This window comes from Pezoporus flaviventris, unplaced genomic scaffold (assembly GCF_033815535.1).
Source record: "Pezoporus flaviventris isolate CSIRO_AGI_PZ_B2104156 unplaced genomic scaffold, CSIRO_AGI_Pfla_v1 ptg000002l, whole genome shotgun sequence".
NCBI classification, from domain to species: domain Eukaryota; kingdom Metazoa; phylum Chordata; class Aves; order Psittaciformes; family Psittacidae; genus Pezoporus; species Pezoporus flaviventris.
In genome coordinates this window covers 10,716,337-10,739,285 of record NW_026892550.1, presented here as the reverse complement: position 1 = coordinate 10,739,285, position 22,949 = coordinate 10,716,337, and the positions used below count along the sequence as shown (strand labels likewise).

The window sequence follows — 22,949 nt, the reverse complement described above, 5'->3', positions numbered from 1 at the left end:
AATGGAAATAAGCTTGATGAAAATACAGTCAGACCTTGAGAACTTTGGAAACTTGACATAAAGCATTTCCATACATTATCTTTGTATGAACAGATTTATTAATATTTGCTCCTTAGAAGAATATTCCATTTAAGTGTAACACCTTTATATCAAGTTTTGATAAACAGAGAAGGCAGTGCTGCCAAGAAAGGTAAGGAAACCATGGTGAGGGGCATTAAGTATGATGCCTGTCTAAAATAAATGAAAGGGTGGGAAGAGGTGGACTGTTTTAATAATATGCCTGGCTTTGAAGTAATCCTTCTTTTATCACCTTCTTCAGAAATTGAAAAAGTATTGTCTCTTTCAAATCAAATCTTTGCAAATTTTTTGGCTCTAGAAACACAGTAAACTGAAGCACTGCACTTATTTTACCTTTGGGAAAGGCAGGTCGAAGGAGGTGATCCTGCCCCTCTACTCTGCTCTTGTGAGACCTCACCTGGAGTATTGTGTGCAGTTCTGGTGTCCTCAACATAAAAATGACATGGAACTGTTGGAACAAGTCCAGAGGAGGGCCACGAGGATGATCAGGGGACTGGAGCACCTCCCATATGAAGACAGGCTGAGGAAGTTTTGGCTGTTCAGCCTGGAGAAGAGAAGGCTGCGTGGAGACCTCATAGCAGCCTTCCAGTATCTGAAAGGGGCCTATAGGGATGCTGGGGAGGGACTCTTCATTAGGGACTGTAGTGACAGGACAAGGGGTAATGGGTTAAAACTTAAACAGGGGAAGTTTAGATTGGATATAAGAAGGAAATTCTTTCCTGTTAGGGTGGTGAGGCAATGGAATGGGTTGCCCAGGGAGGTTGTGAATGCTCCATCCCTGGCAGTGTTCAAGGCCAGGTTGGACGAGGCCTTGGGTGATATGATTTAGCGTAAGGTGTCCCTGCCCATGGCAGGGGGGTTGGAACTAGATGATCTTAAGGTCCTTTCCAACCCTAACGATTCTATGATTTTAATAAATAGAAATAACCAAAGACCCTATGGTTGCAATAAAATCTGTAAAAGTTGTTTATGTAGCAGAAGCATGTTGCCTTTGTTTTGACCTCTGTAGCTGGGAGGGACGTTGGCCACAAGTATGCACTTGTGCATGCAAACCATACAGGCATACATATCGCACAGGCGTGTGGTAATGTTCCTTCTTCCATTGAACATTCCCCAGGACTTTGGAGTCCTCTAGAAGGTAAATAATTAATCAGGTTTTATTACAGCAAGGAGTAACACCAGTGAAATTCCCAAAAATCTGAGGAGTTGCTTTTTCTATCCACTGCCTGATTATGATAACTCAAGCCATCTTTGTGCTGGAAATTTGCGTTATTTTGGTGGCACCTCAAGTTTGAGATTAGTGGTTTCCTTGAAATCTCACTTCATCTTTCATGTTTCAGCCACTTCAAATAGTAGGATGTGTATAGCTACATGCAGTTGGAGACAAAAAGAGGCCTAGAAACTCAGGAACAATGTGAGGATTTACGGATATCTGAAAATGCTGGTTAGCTAAGGGTAAATAGAAGAATGATACCCGTATCACATGTCAAGCTGTGAGTTTCACATATCAAGCTGTTTATATTTTATGTCATTTGAAAGATTGCTTTATATTAACAATATATATACACGTTCTTTTATATATTTTCTTAGAGACTTAATACGTCATATTGTCATGCAATGTCTCTGTATTGCAATGTCAAAAATGCTTATTGTGTTGTCATGTGTCATGTCACCATTTTTGAGATGATGACTTAGACCTGACTGCTGGAGCACAAAACTGCTCATGCAGCAGTTAGCACAAGAAGGCTGCAAAGAAGGGCTACCGTGAGGGTGAAGAAAATAGATTTTTATGTGAAAAGACAGAGAATAACTTTATAGTGTCTGACAACAACTGAGAATATGATTTCTGTTGCTAAATAAATAAGCAAAATGAAAAATAACACTGAGAGGGAGAATAAGCTGAAGGTAAATGCTGCAGCTGCAGAAAATAACAACAAAGACCCAAATTTAAGTAGTAGCTAGCCATTAATAAATTTAGAACAGAAATTGGAAGAAAGCTTGTAGCAACTGGAGGAGTTGAGTTCTGTATCAGCTTCTCAATGGAAACAGGAAAAAGAAACTAAACAAATGAGTTTTATAAATTAAATATTTCCTAAAACAGCTGAGAATTGGATTTGAACCAGGTGATTCTGTCTGATCCTGAGTTCCTTTAAAACCTGTGTTTTTCCTTCATCTCTAATGGCTTGATCCTCTGTACAAATCCTTTCTTTGTTTCTGTTTGTCAAAAGTCCATGTGTCTGCGAAGGTGAGTATGTTCTCAGTGGGTTATTCTAGCTGGTTATTACATACAGCATGCAGCCCCTAACTTAGTTTACATCAGTAACGGCTACTTTTTAATCATTGTCACCACAGTAAAAAGAAAGCAGGAGTCTCTGGTTAACCCTTACACAGTGGCTTCAGAGAGTCTGACTTTACTATCTTATGCTGTGTAACAGCCTAGTAGTTATTCTGGTCCTAAATCCTGCAGGTATTTCAGTGGATGAGTAGCACTTTCCTTCAGAAGTCCTGCCAACTTCACTGGAGTTTGTGTAAGGCTGAATTTAGTGTGAATGAGATCAAACACGGACCTGTGTGATTTTGGTTCAATTCTTACTTTTATAAGATGTTCCTATTCAGAATGTATCAGGATGATAAAATCAAACCAGTGGTATGTTTCCAGTCACATTCTTATTGCAGAAAAGAGAAATAAATTAAATTCACACTCTGATGGAATTGGAAAAAATAGTCATTTTATGGTAGCGAGAGCTGTATTTTTCAACAGTAACATTTTTTAGCAGTTGCATTTTCAGACACAGCTAAGAAACATTAACAAACCAGATGATTTCAGAAAACTGTTTCACTTATTTTTTGGCTCTTTTTTGAGAGTTTTGTGAGTTTTATAATGCTTGTCATGGCTTATAGAATATGAGTGAAATCTTTCCTAGTGCAGCTGAACACAGATACATGATAATGGTATATGTGTTAAACTGATATTATGGGGATTTATGGAATGTGAGTGAAATCTTTCCTAGCACAGCTCAACACAGATACAATAGAAACATGATAATGGTATACTCAGTATGTGTTAAACTGACATTATGAAGTAAACAAAAGAAAACTCTGAGGAAATCGTTGCAGTGCCCCAAGATGTATCAAAGATATTTTGGTATTTAAAGTTTAAATCAGCCTGTGTTCTTACTCTGAATGCCAACGTGCAGCTACATTGACAGCAGAGCAGTTGTGATGAAAGGGTCACTTTGAAAGTCATGAGGTTTGTTCAATCTGAAATGCCATCAGGGAAGAAAAAAAAAGTCTTGTCGTGGATGTGAAACACAAACATAGGTGTGATAGCACACATGTAGACATTAAAGTACTGAATTGAAAGGCAGCATCACTGTTATTGCCTGACACAGGCATTTACAGAAGCTGTGTGTGATGTTTTAGCTTCTTCTCTTCAGTGGGATGTAAGAATTTCTAATGCTTATGGCCTCCCACAGAGACGTTCTTCTAGTTCATTTTGAGGAAGAGTTTGGAGCTTGCTTGACTGGAAAAAGCCTCTTTGTATTAGAAAAGTGTATGTATGATGTTTAAAAGAAACAAATAAACCCGTGTTACCATGTTCTTAATTAGAAAGTGGTAGATTTGAAAGTTGAGGTTAATATTCAAAATTTCTTTTATTCTGTACACTAGAAGCCTTTAGAGTCTTTCCAGCAGATAGGTATCCTTTGATAATGTCAGATAGTTCCTGCACTAGTTATGTAGGGTATTTGTGCAGAAATAACCTTTAGTTTTCCCAGGTATTTAAGGAAGTATGGTCTGTTGATAGTTTCTAAGGCTTTTGTGGGCACAACAGTAGATTTAAAACTTGCTGCACTAAAAGCAATTAAATATTCCAAACGAGAGTTACAATTCAGTTCAGGAATGCATAATAATCTCAAGATACATAATTAGCATGCAATAGATACCAGTTGTAGTTGAGGATTTTCTGGGGGACCTCTGGCCCCCTCTGCTGACTGTTGTGCCACTCCATTGCTGCAGACCTCCATCCAGCCTTAGGGTTGGCATTTTAGCCTCCCAGTTGCCACCATGGCCATCACAGCCTGACATGTTAATGCCATTGCTCTAGTTTCCTGTGCTGCGAAGCACAGCAGCAGGAGAATGGATCTACCTTTCTTTTTCTGGTTTTCTCTAACAATAAAAAAAGCTCCTGCCTACATTGAGGGCAGGAGTATTTTCAGCTGCTGCTAAGTTAAGGAGATGAAAGGATGGGAAGTTTAAGGGCTTCACATGAGAACTTCTCCTTTGGTTGCCTTTCAGTGAATAAAATGAGGTTTGGGGCTGTTAAATAAAACTAGAATTGTTTTAAATCTGGCTGCATCTTCATTGAATTTTTGAGAGGAGGAAGACAACGTGCCCCTTAAAAATATTAAATACAGTGTAATTAAACATATATGTTGGGATTAATACCTGGTTTATGTTCTGTTTGAATACTTCTCTCTTTAAAGAGCAGCATAGAGTAAATGTGCAGCTTTTAACAGTTCTGTTGCAGAAGCGATTTCAATTCTTTATAATTAATGGAAGTTCTAAAGAAAAATGAATGCCTAGTATTTGAAAGATAACCAGATCTTTTGGGTAAAGGAATTGCTGCAGATGACACGTGGAATTCTTAGCAGCAGGAAAATTTATGAACTTTATGTCTTTAACAATAGATTTTACAAATTATCTTAATTGAAGCTTTCAAAATGTGAATGCTTTGACACCTGGGAGCACTCCCCTTACCTGCAGTAGCATGTTTTCCTGAATGATCATTAATTACTTAGTGATGGCTCACAACTCTCACACTTAAGAAATTTGATTGATGGCTTGGTTTCATGAGCGAAGGTTTGGGAAGGGTTTTACCCATGTTCACTACAAGCACGATGACCAAGGGCATGAGGGATATGCAAATCTGGTTGGAAAAAAGGCTGCTTAGGCAATCAGGAAGTTTTGGACCAGGACTGTGAACTCCTGGGGCAATCTTGAGCGACCCATGCCCTGATCCACCCACATGCAAGGTTGGATCTGCAGCTTCCCATGCACCTTGTCACCTGCCGATTCGACCCTCGCCTGTCCATCCAGACAAGTGAGAGTAAGCCCTTCCGGCCTGCGCAGTGGATTTTTTAGGTGAGGCGCAGTGTGTGCAGAACTGGCCGCACCCTCTACCCCTGAGGTTTAACTGCCACGGCCTAGCTAGCTAGAATGGTGGCAGCAAAGTCCTCAGTCGTAGGTTTTGTAAGAGTGTCCTTCTCTTAGATGGAAGACCATACAAGGCTAGATGAGCTCCATCTGCCCGGGTTTGAAGATAGGAGTTCTTCTTCTCCTATGAAGAAGGCTTGTCTTCGCTAACAAAGACTGAGGAAGGGCTTTAACCCATGCACTCTGAACAAGACTGCCATCTCCTGGGTCGATCTTGAGCGCCAATGACACAACAACACAACATCACGCATCTAGGTGGGATTCTGACTTAGAGGCGTTCAGTCATAAGCCCACAGATGGTAGCCTCACACCAGTGGCTCCTCAGCCAAGCGCATGCACCAGGGTCTGAACCTGCGGTTGCTCTCATACTGATCAGGATTACTATTGCAACAACACATCATCAATAGGGTAAAACTAACCTGTCACACGACTGTCTAATCCCAGCTCAAGTTCCCTATTAGCGGGTGAACAATCCAACGCTTGGTGAATTCTGCTTCACAATGATAGGATGAGCCGACAACAAAGGATCAAAAAGAGACGTCACTATGAACGCTTGGCTGGCACAAGCCAGTTATCCCTGTGGTAACTTTTCTGACACGTCCTGCTTAAAACCCCCAAAACCAGAAACTTACTGCTGGAAAAACACACCCATGTGTTTTAGAGCTTCATGTAACCGTGAAAAATTGATTTATTCAAAAGCTGCAAAAGTGACTTAAATACATTATTCAGATTAATGGGGACTGGATAGAGAAAGCCCAGTGCAAAATATACTGTTTCTTCTGTGAATTTGTATAAAAGACTTATATTTACAAAAATGCAAACTAATAAATATATAGAACCCAATGTGCAGAACTAATATAAGGGAATAAAAATGTTTGTTTTCCTTGTGCCCAGGCAGGGTGCACAGCAAAGAAAAACTGTAAGTTCACCTCATCTATTTTTGGCTAAGCTCCATGACCAGCATTGAAATGGAAATACTAATAATTTTGCGTTGCAATGAAAATTGCTCTAGGGTCTAGGTAGTGTTCCTTGGTAGCCAGGGTACTGTGTAGAAAGCTAAATAAACAGCAGTAGGAGACTTTCAGGGGAAAAAAATGGGTCAGAAGGACAACCGTTTATATCTTTCGTCACAGCAAGACTGTTACTATCTTTCTTCAAGCTGGTACTTCTAGTCAAAGGGCACCCTCTGACTCTTTAATTTTCTTTCCTGTTTGCTAGCAGATACTGCTAAATTGCTATATGCATTTCAGTTATCAACCACAGTAAGAAACACTTACTGCTCTCTCTACCTTGTCTACCATCCTAGAGCAGCAGCCAGATTCTTAAATTTCTGGCATTTGAGGCCCCGTGTCCTAAAAACTTCAACAGTTTCCAGAAATCATAAACAGTGAAAACATGTCCTGTTACCCATCTGAAACAGGAGAAGAAGAGGGAAAGACTCTTCTGTCCCAACTTCTCTGAAAATTTGGTCCACTATTTTTACCCTCAGGGTCTTTCAGGATGAATGCAGCTGTACAATGATGTAATTGTGCACAGCCACTATGGTTAATTTGTTTGTTAAAGTGTTTCATGAGGAAAGCCTGACATGCCACACTGAGTTTTCAAGACTGCTTCAGCGTGCATAGGTTCACAACCAGCAGCATTTTGTGCTAAAGGGCTGTCAACCTGAATTCCTGACAGGGAAATCATGTCTGATGACTTTGTAATTCTTTCAGTAGATTATTGTAGAAGTAATAAGCCTAGACTAGATAGGGATTGCATTTTTACCAGTTTTCAGTCCTGCCATAGTGATGTGACTGTATGAATATTTCACTTACCCAAGACTGAACACACTTGTGAGTCTTTAATTCAGATATTTCCATAATACTGCCATTTTTACAAGGGATGAAAATGTAAGAGACACTTCTGTGCTTTTATGAAAGGAAAAACTCTCTCATCATTGTTTTTAATAATGTAATGTTAACAGAAGTGATGTTAATCAGTGTCTGATCATCGTTGTTACTGAGAATACTTATAAAATGAATTATATCATAAAGACTCTTAGTCATAGCTCAGTAAAGAAATTTTTTCCTTCACATTCAAATAGAACAGAAAGTCAGGCTATAATTAGGATTCTGATATGATAAAGTGAGTCTGAAAATATAGCAGAAATGTTTAAATGTAGTTAAAAGTTGAGTGCATTTCTTAAGTGCATTTTGTTCTTCAGTAGTTATGCAGAATTATAATGATGAAGCAAAAGGAAATATTGCAAAGCACCACAATAGAAATTTAATGTTAATGCTCAGCTCTTATATAAAAAAAAACAAAACAGCCAACACAAAAAAAAAGTCAAATAACAATAACAATAATGATAATAAATAATTACAAAATATCCCACCAGACTGAAAATGGTACCAACACCAAAAAAAGATGTACTGAATTTGTGCTGCGGTTGGCAGAATGGCCTATCTGGACTACTGGTTTCTATTACAATTAAAAAAGTAAGTAAGGAAAAGCCATTAAAAATTGAAGATATTACCCAGGCTTCTAGGAAACAGTTGTATGTAAAAGTATCTCTTTAAAGATTGAAAGATGTATTTTGCAAAACACTTACTCTTTCCATTGACCCATAGAGATGGAAGGAACTCAGTGGTTGCATTGCATCCCCCACTGGCGGTACTCTTGCAGTCTATTTTCCCACTGGCTTAATGATGATTTTGGGGGTGTTTGGTTGGTTGGGGATTTTGTTTGTTGTTTTGTTGTTTGGGGCGGTGGAGAGGGATGTTAGAGCCAAAGTCTGGGTAGAAACTAACAGCCGTTTGCTCTTTCACTGAAGAGCATTGAGTTGTTTTTCCAGCAGTTTTCTTCCATTGCTTCTTTCCCACAGCTACCCTCTAGAGTTGTCTTTTGCCCATGGAACTGCAAATACTGAAGCCTTTCATTGGGATGGTACTGTATCTCCCAACCCTATTAGGATATATCGGTCTTCTCTGCACGCCTTGCCTTGCAGTCAAAAGCTGTTTTGCTTGATCTTGTTTAGAGGTACACAGATTTATTTTTATTTTTTTTCCAAAATGGAGCATTGTTCCAAAGTACTTGTCTGTTTTACCAAAACATCTCACTTGAAAGATTCCTTCCCTCTAGTCATGGAGTTGGGAAGTCTAGGAGTTCTTGCCCTAATCAGGGCTCTCAGGATTTCCAGAGTCCCTCCTGCACAGGTAGTATTTGGAGTGCTGCATCGTGCAGGAGGCCATGAGGCTGTGTGGCCATGGATAGTCCTCCTGGTGGGGCTGGGAGCCCTATGGCTGACTGTGGAGCCACTGCCTGAACACAGAGTTGTGTCCTGAGTGTGTGTTGGAAAGGCTTAAGGAGAATTCCTTTCTTTTTACTGGTTCTGAGGGCACAAAGTTCTCACCACCTCTAGAGGTGATTTATCAGTGTAATAAATCTCTCTGATTTGTATTAGGCATATATTCTTTTAGCAGCCTCCTTTCGTAAATCATATATATAGCCATGACTTCAACTCTCAGTTAGGTACTGGATACAAACAGAATGAGGACCTGAATATTTTTCTTCCTCTTCCTTGTCCTCTGTATTCACATTTTTGCACTGAAGAGAGTAACTTCTACTAAGCAGTATTTGTAACAGTTCACTGAACAAAACTGTAAGTTATGTTTACTTAATTCTTCATAAGAAAACATGTTGATGTCTGTGCAGATTTAAATATATATTTGAAAATCTGCAGCACATATTCTAAGAATATTAATTCTGTTCTAGCGTTCCAATTTCATGTATGAAAGACAATTGCATGGAGATTCTGGACATTTACCAGCACACGACATTGATTCTAAATGTAACTGAACTAATTGTAGAGGGGAATGGATAAAATACACAGATACAGAAGTATTGTTGCGTGACTAATTCTATTGTGTGGTTTAATCTAGTTTCATCAAAAAGCCCATTGATACACAAGTCCTGCAATAAGAGATTTGTAGTTTCCAATAGATGTAGCATGCTAGCAGGTATAACAGTCTTTCTTTGATGACACCACAGTTATTTCAGAGCTTCTTCCATTGTGTTCACTGCAATACTGAAAAGAACAAAGTACTCGAAATGAATCACTGTAATTATTGTGGTCAATGCATTACCTCTTTAGATTCATGTTCAGAAGCTACCTTGCTGAAAACTCCTACAGGAAATGCTAATACACATTTTTGAGCTTATGATCAGAGCTAAGATAAGGCTGTTTCACTGAAAATTGCATGGAAAGCCTCCCAGTGAAATGCTAATGCCAGGTTCATCTCTCATAAGCAAGAACATCAGTTAGCTTTTTGGTGAAATTATTTCACCCACATTCAAAGACACATTAAAGTTGCAAAAACCATGACAAAATGTTTAAAGACTGTTTCAAAAAATACAGTGGTTTGGTTAGATTGCTTTTGGCTGTGGTTTCCAAGCGTCCAGGTTTGAACACAGGCCAGTATGGACCCATCTAGAGTAGTGATTATATAGGGGACCTTGCAAGGAGTCTGACTCTCTAAGAAGTAGTTGATGAGACACCATAATATTGTGATATCTGCAGCCCACACCCAACTGACATAGTGAAAGCATACTACAGATTCTTTCAACACCCTGATTTCTATCTCAAGTAAGCCAAGTTCCAGGAGAAAAGGTGTCCTTGAGCTGGCACTCACCTCTGGCACCCTGAGGTGAGTGGGTATGGACACCTGGGTCTATAGGTTCAGCTGATCTCAGGTGCCTTCCTTGTTTGTGTCTTAAGGCTTTACCTTTTTCTTTCACTTTGCCCAAACTTCTTGTTCACTTCACTCACTTGTGGAGTGCGTTCTTCACCGTGGTGTGGGTCTTGGCAGGTGTTTGCACCCCTTGCTCTGCATCCTGGGAAGGTCAAGTCTCTGCTCTTCCAGGCATATAATATACAGCAATGACCTGGCTTCTTTCAGTTTCTGACACACCTATTGCTTTTCAGGCTCTTTGGTTCCTCCGTATAATTCCTCTTAACTCACCCCCCTACAGAAAATTACTTTCTCTGGTTTGTGATGTTACGGATATGGCTATCTATGTCACAAGAAAGTTTGGAGAGCTGTCAGTGCCACCTTTCCCATTCCTTTATGGTTCATTTAAAAGAGCTCAGAAGAGCTGCTAATTTCTTTCTTTTTTTTCTTTTTTTTTTTTAAACTTTGCAAGATACAATTTTTACCATCACTAATTTTTCAAATTAGATGGAAGAGCTTTTGTGGCAAGTGTGACTAGTAATAAATTTTAGTGATGATTAATTTGTATCTAGAAATTACATTTGAATTTCAAGGAACCTTTTTCCAAGATAGTGCCCATGCATTTTTATTTCTGTAACATTTGTGCTTTCTGATCTTTTTCTGGCCTTTTGTATCTTTTTTGCCTCTGGCTTTTTTCCTTTGTTGTACATTGTGTGTTTTCCCAAATAGATCTCAAACAGCATTTTTTATTATACTGACAAGAACAGCAGCACCTCCGTAGACTGTCCTACAGCAAAGGCATGACAGAATAAATGATCATAAATAAATCATCTTACATGAGTTCTGTGCTCCCAGTTCTTCAGTTCCTCTCTCTAAGGGGCAAGTCCCCTGGCAAAACTCTGTCCCATGTGGCATTTGAGACCTAAAACAGATGCTGACAGAACATATGTGATTACTATATCTTAGGATTTAAATCCAAAACCCAAGCATGTGATAGAATAGACACTGGATGACATCAAGGATTGATGGACCACATGTTGCTTAAATTTTGTTTAGTTTTGCATGTTTTGTTGCTTATTCTGCGTGTTCAAAGGTCTATTTGGAGAGGTCACCTTTTTAATCACTGTATTCAGATGCTGCTTGTAGAAAGTCACTAAGCTGCTGTTCAGATGCCTCTGTACTTTTTTTGGTGTAATTTAAGCTGTCAGTTTGTGGGACAGAAATTTCGGTTGAAGCTTTTGCTGCCATTGTAGATATGTTCTCACAGAAAGTCACATTAGTTGATGATGTAGAGTGATGCCTACTAGCATATATGGTTGTTTGCTGCATCATGTTGACTTTTATGCACATGATCTCTGCATCTAAAAGATCCGGAATGGAGGAATATCTGATACAGTGTGTCATCTGCATGTTCCATTATATGTTTACAAGTTCCTATTTCATACTACTTCTAGGACGCCTTCTGATGCATGTTTAGTGTAGTGTTGTTGAGCACAAGGGGCTACATGTCAATACATTGCTGTAAAGCACTTTAGAGATGTACTCACAACAGTCCAAGAGTAAAGATAGTGCAAAAGATAAGCACATAGATCAAGCAGAGACATGCAAGTAGAGGACCCAGTGCATGGATAAGTCTTTGGTGGTGTTTTTATCTTAATTTATATATATTTTGGAAGTCAGGATTATCACAGAGGTTTATGGAAGGAAGTGTGTCTATTAATATGGTTTTGTTTTTCACACTAAGCATTGTTAAAATGCTTAAAATAGAGAAAGGACTTACATAGTACACATGTACATGGATGTCACCTACAGAGCTAAGTGCTGAGGTAGATAATACTGACACACATAAGGACCTAGAGGTGAAATTGGTAGCACCAGAATACTGAATACCTGACTGATATTACTAGGTTTTACAGCTCTTCAAACGATGGTGAAATAATCCTGTCAGTAGATGTATGTCTAATGTGTAATATTAATTGAAATATGTATCCAATCAGCAAATTCAATCCATGCTTTATTCTATAAAAAAAACAGAAGTATTTCTACTGAAATATGCTACTGTAATGAGGGAAGCCAAAGATCATAAATTCAGACTTTCAGCTACTAGACAGCTACTCCCCAGGGGCTATTGTCAGGCCAGCAATATGGCAATGTTGCACAAAACAGTCCTTTGCCTAAGTGGAAGGAAACAGTAGTGACAAATGTGATATTCATCTGAGCTTGTTATTACAGAGATCAGAGTCTTTGGCTGATGGGAGAAACAGACCTTGCCAGAAGTGCCAGCAGTCTAGTAAGGGAATGTATTAAATAAGCATCAATTAAAAGTATGCTCACAGAGAAGCAAATGTTTTGCCTTTTTTATTGTTTAAATAAGGTGGATAATTATAAAAAAACCCTGTTTAATCTCTTTAGAGCCATCTTTCCAACTGTTAGGGTCTAAAAGTATTTTGGAGTATTTCAGAATGTTCAGCATTTCAAACATTTTAGTAGAAACAATCATTATTGATAAACAGCTCATCACAGTGTACTCTGGAAGCTGTTGTGTGGATTCACTGCTCTCTTACCTGCTTGCCATCAGTGAGAGGATGTAAAACAGGAGATGCAGTGGTGTGAAAGAAAGAAGTGTCAGTTCTCCAAAGTATGATTTTGACAAATCTCATTTTCCTGGCTTGGAAGCCCCTGCCTACACCAGAGCAGAGAGCCGTAGAGCAGTCACTGCTAGTCACTAAGGTGTGCAACGCAGCATGTCCATCTCTGTAAATGAAACAGCCGTTGGCAGAGGCAGTTTACTAAAACCACTGACTTGTTGTACCCCCTTTCAGGTGGGATTCCATTTGTTCTCACTGGAGAGTTTTTCCAGCAGTCACAGCGGCCAGCTGCATTCATGATAGCTGGGACAGTCAACTGGCTCTCCAACTTCGCAGTCGGACTGCTCTTCCCTTTCATTCAGGTACTCACCATCCTCGATATACTGTGAAACAGTTGGTATAGTGTGACATATGATGTTTTCATAAGATTTTCAGGTCAGAATAAGTGTGTTTATTGAAGTGGATGAAATTCCCACCATGCTTGTGGTACAGCTCAGTTGTGCTACTCACGTTTCCTTGTTTGAATCGTCTCTGAGAAAATTGTCCTCCTATAGAAAAATTATTGTAACTGTGGACTCCCTGTATGGCAAGTCTTCCACAGGAGTGATTTAGCAATGCAGTGTGATGGCTGTGTCCAGAGTTCATGGTCACTGATGGTGATTGTCACTGCCTTTTTCTTCTGTCTTTAAGCTACCCATCTTCTGTGGTTTGGGAATCCTTACTAGTCTCATTGGGGAATAGATGCTTTCTGCTTCTCCCTCTGTCTAAGCCTGGCTTCATGGCTAAACTAGTCACATGGAGGACAGAGGCCAGTTTCATCAAGAACTGTCTGACAACCAGTGTTTTTATTTTAACAAGATATGTTTATTAAAAAAATATTTTACAAAAACGGAATTCAAAATTCAACATAGAGCAGCATTTTTCCTCTCTGTTTCCTAAGAACACTTCATCACTATTGATATGTTGTATAGCAAAGAGGCTTCAAGCAGCTTCTCGTTCAAAACCACACTGAGCTCCTTTTCCTGACCATGAACCTCTCCCAGGAACTGTCCACACTCTCTGGAGCTCACGCAGGAGCTAATTTTCTGTATCAGGAGCTGAAGGACAGCTGATCAGTCACCTGACTGACCATGTCCAAACTCTTTGAAGAGACCTTCTGCTCCACTGATTTTTGAGAGTGAAGCTCACAACTACAAGACAAAACAAAGATGTCCTAGATGGTTTTTCTTAATGCACAGAGGAAAATACTAGGGGCAGGGGAAGGGCCCAGAGCGGAGCAAGCCCTCCAGTCTACTTGCAGGTCCTCACACCCATGAGAGAGATTTTGGATTGCACTTCAAATCATCGCAGAGCAAGAGATTTGAATAGCAGCCAAGGAGGTGTTACTGCTGTTTGTGCCTTCTTACAACTGAAAGTTATATGCTACTGCAATACCATATGCATAACAGTATTTGCAGATACTGTAAAATTATATCATACTGTAAGACTTCATATATTCATTTTGATTTGACAAGTAGAACTGCTTTTAGTAAGTAGTACTGTTTAAAATTATCTGTGTGAGAGAGTTTATGGGAGAACTTGAAAGCTTTATAAGGTCTGACCCTTTATCTAAGTTTGGCATGTAATTTAAAATTTGACAATTTAAAATTTGTTCTAAAAGGAAAACGTCTTCAGTAATTTTAATTACTTGGATCACCTTCAAAAGTCAGAATGAGTATAAAGGCCATCATCCTTCCAAATTCTGCAGTCCTGCTAACATTAACTTCAATTAGACTGCTCAGCTCTAAGTCTTAAGAGCTTGTTTTAATGCTTACTGAAATCAATGAGTGTTTTTCACCAGTTTCACAGTGAACGATTTGCCATCTTAGATATTTAAGGTGAAACTTTTTTAAAGTAGGTAGAGACATAATTCTTCCACTGATGTCGTTAGAAGAGCTACCGAATGATAGAAAGAATCAGACAATTCCCTTGTGTTTTCTAAAACCTAACCTTGGTCGTCAGCATCAGTATGGTCCAGGAGACAGCCACAAGCTTGTCCAGCAAGTAGATGCTTCAGTGTGGTTTAATAGCTGTCTCTCCAAGAAGGTGGGGACTGTTTAAGTAGTGTTAGTCATCATCTTCCACCCCGGCTGGCCAGGCGTTAGACATCCCACTGCCTGCCTCCATGGCAGCGGGGCAGGTGACAGTGAACAAGGTCTCAAATCATATATGTATATATTAGATATGTTATGTTTTTACATCAGCCAGACACATTTCAGGAATAATTATGTCTTTCCAAAATGGCAGTTTCTGCTTAGTGCACAAAACTGAGGAGTTACGTAAACTCTGGCTGTCCATCAGATCTGAATTCATACAACTCGGGCCTCTCCCTAATTGTCCTGCTAATCCTTCCTGACAGATCACGTGGTGGGAACTGTTTAAAAGGCCCTCAGTAAATTCAAATAAAAAGGCATACTACATTCTCTAACTTTTCATAGGCGTATTAAAGCTTTTTGAGTGATTTGGCATGTATCCTCATGAGGCTTGTTGTAGCCTTGGGGAATTTATCATCTTCTGTCATAAAAAAATTCCCATTGTGTGATGATTAAATTACCAGTTTAGATTTAATAAAGATAAATTATAATTCCACCTTCTGGGGTTTTTGCTTCAAAAAGAAGTAAAGACAAAAAGCTTAGACTTTGCACCTAAAGATGAAAGCAGTGTTACTCAGACTTTGGTTTTAAAGCTTTTTCACAAGATCAAACTATATCTCCTCTTTCTCTAACTTCCACTTATTTCCTATTTCATTCAACCTTATTCTCAAAATTCAGTTGTGAGTCACCTATTTCTTTACAGAAAGGCAATAGCCTTTTCTTAGCTCATTTTTGTTAATCTAAAAAAGGAAGAAAATCTCTAAATGCCTTCACAGAACGAATGCATAATCCTTTCTGTGTCGATAAATCCTAACCTGATTGCTTGAAAAAGCAGCTACTTTTTTGATCACTGGTGTGCTTCTACAAAATTATCCAAAACATTTGGAAAACAAACATGTTAGCTTTAGAGTTACTCAAAAAATCAACACGTAGTTAGTTCTTCAAATGTCACCAATTAACTAGTTTGAATGCCTAGATTTTTCTCCCCTCAGCCATCTGTGGATACATATAATAGAATAAAACACTGGCTTGAGTCATACATTAAAATGTATTGATGAGATTGTAAAGCTAGGATACAAATCCAGTTTTGATGTAAATGTGGCTACTCTTCCAACCCTCATCACTTCCTATTTGAGAAAATTGTCTTTGCAAAGGATCCGAACTGAGGTTAAAATGACAACTGATACTATATTGAATTCACAAGTACATTGGATATTGTGTGATTACTAGGAGTTGTTTGACAGTAGGTGTCAAAAAATGCACATTTTTTACAATCTTTTTTTAGTGCAAAATAGAATAATTGAAATAGCATTACTGCATGTGATCTTGGAACATACAGAGAAATTATAAAAGATCTGGGTTTAGGTCTGAAGGCATTTCAGACTTGTGCTTAACGGAGAGCTTGACCTTGTGAATGTCAAACATGTCACCTTGAGTGACACCGAACAGTATCTCTTTTCCATTGCCGTCATAAGAGGATGAAATCATGAGACCTTTCTGAACAAGGATATGTTAAGAAACAAAGACAGATTTATAAGCCAGTAGACCACAGGTGCATGAAAGAGTTCATAAAGACATGATGACCCCTCCTTTCAAAACACTTCAGTACTCCTAAAGGTGTTAGAACTGGGTAGTCATGCTCCGTTATTTGGATGCCAAATCTCCAAATTTTCATTCCTGCAGAATATCCATTCTTGAGTATTTGGAGTAACTGAGTAAACGCTTCAGCCATCTGCCCTCCCCTCTGACTTGCATATCTCATGTTTTTGCATGGCACATGCATGTCAGAAGATCAAAGCAATCTCTAAACAACCTTCTGCTTCACTTCTGTGAGCAGTGGCATAGGGAGCTTCTCATCAGAATGGGGCCACAGGGCGTGACAACATTCATTGAGTCAACCATGTAATAGGAAAGGAATAATTTACCCTTTTAGGAAAGAATGCCTGAAATTAAAATTATGCTTATGTAACCTCGAAGGAATTAACATGCTTTATCTGAAATAATTACAACTTTATTGCTTTTCATTTTGACTTTCCATTATAAACTATGCTTTATTCTATACACTTCATACTATTAATGCACTGTGATTGGATTTGAATCGCAAATTTTTGTGAGCTAACCAAAATAAGTTTGCCATTTAGAAAGCTTCGATATTTGTGTGAACTGTTGAAAAGCTGATTGAATATCATCATATCTAAATAGATGTGTTGTGTCCTTGTTCTTAGAAAGACTTATGAAAGTGTTTAATTCTGGCAGTTGATTTAAAGGCTGCTTGCATTCATAAAGCTATCGAGGTGCATTCATCTGCCTTTGAAAGATCTGAATCTTAAATATCCAGTACTGGCTGTTCAATTCATGTCTGTTTTCTGTTGTTACATTTTTCATTGTTTCAATATGTAAAGTTGAAAATAATAGCATTTTCCCCTTGTGCATGTCTATGTTTTCACTTTCCTAAAAGATTTAAGATATATATATATTTATATTTTTTATACATATTTTTTATTAAACTTAATAAAAGTTCATGAAATTGCTCAGGGGAGAGATAGAAAATTAAAAAAGATGTGCAGTTATGCAGTGTGCTCTTCCACATAAATGAAATTGTTATAATAGATGTCACACTACCTGGCTATAATTTTTAAAGATCGTTTCCTTTCAGTTCTTGATCCACATTACAAAATGTATGTGATTTTCTGCTGTGTTGCTGGAATTTCGGCAGAAATGTTCCATTGCCAGCATCTCAAAGAAAGCATTTAATAGCTGATTGGGTGAAGTCCCAACTCAGCTGAACTCCCTCAAAACATCAAATTTTTCTGCCTTGTTTGCTCTTTGTGGTGATTCAGATGCTATAGATAATTCAGGTCAGCAGCAGGGCTTGTCTCAAAATCATGATAAATAATATTGATTCTTGCTTCAGCCCTGTATTGCAGTTTTGATGCACAGTGTAACAAATCACCCACTATTCCTTTTGTGACTAACATTCTCTGAAAAGTGTTTTAAAGCACCTGCTTGCTCAGAAGGCATATAAAAGCACAACTGTTATTTTTGATGTGTTCAGAACTAATCAGTCTTCGAAAATATGACTCTTTAATATATGAAATTATTTTAGAAAATGAAAAGGAGATGAAACCAAGCCTTCCAAAGGCTAGCAATTCTCCTGAGACTTCCAAACAATGCAGTTTCTTGAGATCTAAAATAAGCACTTACGTCATGGACATTTTGTGTACAGATCACCAAGCACATAGTCTTTGTGTGACATGTAAATTGTGTTATAGCTGAGCTTGCAGTGGGAGCATGACTGTCATTTGAAATTCCCTCATAGACAGTTTGTTGTCTGTTTTCTTGAGAAAAAGTGCTAGGTGTTGCTCCTACTGATAAAATTCGCATACTCATTTTAAAATAGTAGGCGCCGGTGGAAATAGCTTCTGGTTGCTTTATATCAACAGAGTATCACAACATATGAATGGGGCATGACAAGTTCAGAGGATTAGCTGTCTTCATGTGTTCCTAGAGTAATTTCTGTTTCCTAACGGTTTAGCTTCTGGGACTGTAAGACAGCTTCATTTTGTGGTTGCCCTCTAAGTAAATGCTAAACTAGGTGTAACACCTGAAGTAAACTGAGTAAACACCGGGTGTTTGCTCATACTTGAAAAGAGTTTATGATCAGTGTGCAAACTTGTGAGTAATCAACTTATCTGTATTTTTTTCTGTTCAGAAAGCATATTAAGAGTGAGCTTCTCTAGCTATCCACAATAAATCATTCCATCATTTATTCATGTTGCCACTTAGGAATGGAGATAATATTTTATGTCTCAAGTCAGCAGACATAACAGACCAAGAAAGCCTTTGGAGTGAAAGTTTTTGGCAATTGTGGATTGAATTATAGAATTGCTCCTGCTGTAAGGGACTTCATAAGGTCTGTGGTATAGCCGCTTGCTCAGAGAGGAGCAGCTGTGAGATCAAACCAGGTTTCTTAGGACCTTGTCCAGTTGGGTCTTAAAAACCCCCAAGATTTGGTAAGTCTGTTAGTTTCCTTTTAAATGCAGAGGACTCAGTAGTCAAAACTGACAGTAGCTAAAATGTGACCAGAGTTTGGCTGTTTTCTGAGAATAGTTTTAATCTCAGTTTTAGAATTGAATATTATTCACTGTCAAGCTTGAGTTGGAATAAAACTCACTAAAAAGTGAAGAAGTGAAAGCAAATTGAGACTTACTGCTGCTCATCAGTGTATTTTACAGGGTAAATCATGATAAATGTTTCACTCTGTCTTGATAAATTGATGCTTTCTGGATGTTTACAGGTGCGTCTGTTCTACTCTCCCTCTGTGACACTATAGTTAGAAAATTAATCATCTGCCTATGGGACAGACGAGTCTATGAGCTGATCAACTTGAGAGAAAAGGGAGATTTTACAGTTAGATGTATAGAAGAAAAACAAATTCAAAATTGGACCATTTTAAGTTCCTGTTTAATGAACTTCATGTACATGTGAGAGTGCAAAATATTTGTAATAGTGGAGTCATTTGTGTTCAAGCTCTACCATGTTTCAGAATAAGCAAGCAGCAGCCAGATGGTTCTTCCTGATAGATCTGCAGGTGTAGCTAGGACACTTCTCACCCTATACATTGCAGTTCAACGATATTAATAGTCTGCAGAAATTCATATGAGGCAACCAGTTGTTTTAGTTTCTTCTTGAGAAAAATACTAATGCCATTTAGATGAAAGGATGAGTAGCAATGATGCTACTGTTATTTCCTGTAGCAGTAAGCCACTGTGAAGATGTTTCACACCGGGGGTAAAACAAGCACTATCCCCAGCAAGGGGAGCAGGAAGCCCACCTGCACCAAAACATTACATGGAGGTCTTCCTCATCACTGGGGATTTCCTATTTAAATGCCTCAGATACGTCTCAGTTCTAATCTCATTTATAATGACATATAAACCACATCTCAGAATAAAAACATGAATATGTCAGATTTTCAGGTTAAATACACTGACTAGAATGGATAACACTAGCAGAATAATGAGTACTTCATTTCATAATTTGTTTTAGCCAATGGAATTTCTAGGGGGGAAAGAACATATAATTTTAATTTTTAAATTCATTACGTGTAATATGTTCATCTGTGCGGTTAGACTGAAGCATTCTTTTCAGTAATCACATCGTAGGTATTTTTTAAACCCTCCAGGTTGCTAAGAAGCTTAATCCATTACACCAATTAGTTTTTGACTAGAATTCACAAAGAGATTTAATAAAAGAAGCGAGCTTTTTACATGGGAACAAAAGCATACCTGTTTATAGGCAGCATAAAGAAGAATTTTGAAGGTCTCTTTTTTGTGTTCTGTGTGCTTTCTTCCTAGCAATATGCAGTTTTAATCAAGACTTGCACTTGCAAGCCTCTTAAATTAGACTCATTACAGCAGTGGTTATGTGGCTTCTGTTTTTCCCAGGATAAGAGATTGCGTGGCTTAAGTTTCCTGGCTGTTCCAGCACGTAGAGCCTGACAGATATCAAATCTTAACTTTCTTTCCTGGAAAATGACTCTACACTATGAAAGTGTGAATGTTAGGTTAGTAGACATGAGAATAAGTATTCTTTAAGGTCAAAGTCAGTTAAGAGGATCTTCATCACTGTCAGTGAGAAAGGTGTTAGTTTGGAAATTATGCAAAGCTATTTTCCTGCACTGAGCTGCTTGATTACTAAATATGGACACATTAGGAACAATATTAGTGCCTGTAGTTCCCTTTTTATATTAGCACTACACAATCTCCAGCAATGATGCTTCATCTCTCCCTACTTCTCCACACCCCAAGCCAGGCTGGGGTTTCTTATGCACCTAAATCTATTCTCAGAAGAGGGTCTTGAAATGCAAGTAACTTAAATTTGCATTCCTGCTCATCTGGAAACAATATGTTTCACTTTCAACAGGGCACTTGGACCCAGTTTCATAGGTAGTATGTTTACTGGTCCAGTCTTTATGACTGTAATCAATGACAGAGGTACCAGATTCAGATACCATGCTTTAACCCGCAAGACCAAGCAGAGAGTATTCAATGGTAGATGAGACCACACATTCAGAAAGTCAGATGATGGCACTGGTGATGCAATACTCCTTTTAGTTGTGGTTGTACAGAAAGAGTAAAACACTTAGGAGACTATAGTATTTGTTTTTAAAACAGAGAATGCTATTCTATTGCTGTCTGCACCATGTCCAGCAGCCTGCCCATTTGTTCAGAGCTGAATAGTGGCAGCAGTCAGAGGATCCAGCTCCTTACCTGCATGTTTCCCCATCCCAGCTGGCTTTTAAGCCTGTCAGATATGAGCATAGCATTGTTTTTTCAGGCTTCTGCAACTCTCATGAAGCATAATAAAACCTTTTTATCATTTTTTGTTGTATTTAGTTGAGTCTTTTATTGATTAATACAGTGAATGCAAAGTTTGCTTTTAGTGAGGTCCAGCACAAGGTCCTCTGCAGTAACGAAGCATCACAAAGAGTTAGTTCATATAACGTTGCTAGCAGGGATGTGCTTTGATACCCAGCTTAGTTTAGAAAGTTTTCAGGGATGTCAGATCCACTTGCATTTGCTTTCCCATTCTTTCTTTACCTTGGATCGAGACTTATTTCTCTTCATTGATTTCACCAGCATGAAAGGTGATGAAGCAGGGAGAATGCATGTTATAATTTCAGATACCTGCACCAGGAATGATATTAGGGAAGCTTTTAATCATGAGAATAGTGTAGCTGTGTAATGATGTGTGGAGAAGTTGTAGCGTGTTCATTACTGGAGATCTATAAAAGACAGGCAGCCAGATGTTTGCCAAGAACTGAGGCTACCTTAATAATGGGAATGGGCTAGCTGGCATCTGTGTTCCTGGTTTTCTATTCGTTTATTGCCATTTTGAAACCTTAAGAGCAGGAATTGTCTCTCATTAAGTGTACACACTCCTTTAAGGCTCCTTAAAGCCTTTTTTGTGGTTGTTACTGTGATTCATCAGTGTCACTGTTAGAAGGGCTGCTGCAGCTTGTGGTGGCAGGAGAATCCAAATGCCAAAAAAAAAGGTAGAAGACAACTGCAATTACTCCTCTCCTTGGAAATGGTGACAGAATAGTAGGAATAGGAATAGCGTATTGATGGTTTGGGCTAAATTATATTGAAAAGTGCAAGAAAATGTAGAGGAAGTTAACAGCAAAAATTGCAATGAACTTGAAGTGAGAGAAAGCAAACCTAAAAGTATTCTGTCTGAAGAAAAGATTTGAGAAAGGAAAAGTGAACTGTGAACAACTGAGGAGGGAGAAAAGATCGATTATTTTCTTATGAATTTTAGAACAACTTGGGCAAGAATCAAGCACCCTTGGAAATTTGATGAATCTATGACCTTAAGGCCTTCAAGGTTATCTTACTCATCCTTCTGTTAGCTTATTACTATTTCATCTATTCCTCCTTCATGGATAATGAGAAGAAATACGTCATTTTCCCTTTGGCAGTAGTAACTTATTAAAACAAACAAAAAATCAATCAAACAGGTTAAAAAGCCCAACACAAACAAGCAAAAATACAGCAACACGAACAAACAAAAAAACCCCACCAAATATGACCAGAGGAACCTATATATTCTTGTCCGATTTAAGGTACAACTCATCAAAGATGACTTACTTCTGCAGAAGTATTTCCTAATTGCACTAGAGTGTGTCTCATATGTGTAGTATTCAGTAACTGCTGAAGTTTTCCAGTGGATTTCATACTTCTTAATAAGGTATTGATGAATTAACAATTGCATCTATTTCTGTTTTAAATTTAACTAAATTCATCCTTCAGCCATCAGAGTCTTTATTTCTTACAAATTTCTGTCATAATACTTTCTCATTCTGGAAGACTGTTCAGAATCTTTTTCAGCATCAAAGTTAAGCTGTATATTCACTGCATATTCAATAAATACTTAAATTGTCCTATATTTTACTGAAATTTGAATCTTAGCATGGATATACTACATATTATTGTCGAATAATGTGCTTTGCTTCCCCAGTAACAGATTGGAAGCAGATGTAAACCAGATCGGAACTAAGGAAATTAGTCCTTTTTATCCAGAATGCATGTTCTTGGGGTTTTGTACCTGTTTCTGGAGATATCCCTCATTTTACCTTTGTTGGTGCTCATCCCATTGCTCCAGGCACTTTCTCCCTCTCCCTGGGTTATGGCGATAGTATCTGGCTGAGCTTATGTTTGTCT

The 22,949-nt window shown here is 38.4% G+C and overlaps 1 protein-coding gene across 4 annotated transcripts in view; it reads left to right on the top strand.

Moving 5' to 3' along the window:
- Positions 1-22,949, top strand: part of SLC2A9 (solute carrier family 2 member 9) — a 122,736-nt gene that overhangs the window by 91,417 nt on the left and 8,370 nt on the right. For 3 of the 4 annotated variants that reach the window (XM_061469172.1, XM_061469169.1, XM_061469161.1), the window contains one exon: positions 12,827-12,954. The exons of the other annotated variant lie outside the window; for it this stretch is intronic. In XM_061469172.1, coding sequence (XP_061325156.1) covers positions 12,827-12,954 — 128 coding nt within the window. The remainder of the gene's footprint in view (positions 1-12,826; positions 12,955-22,949) is intronic. 4 annotated transcript variants of the gene reach the window in all.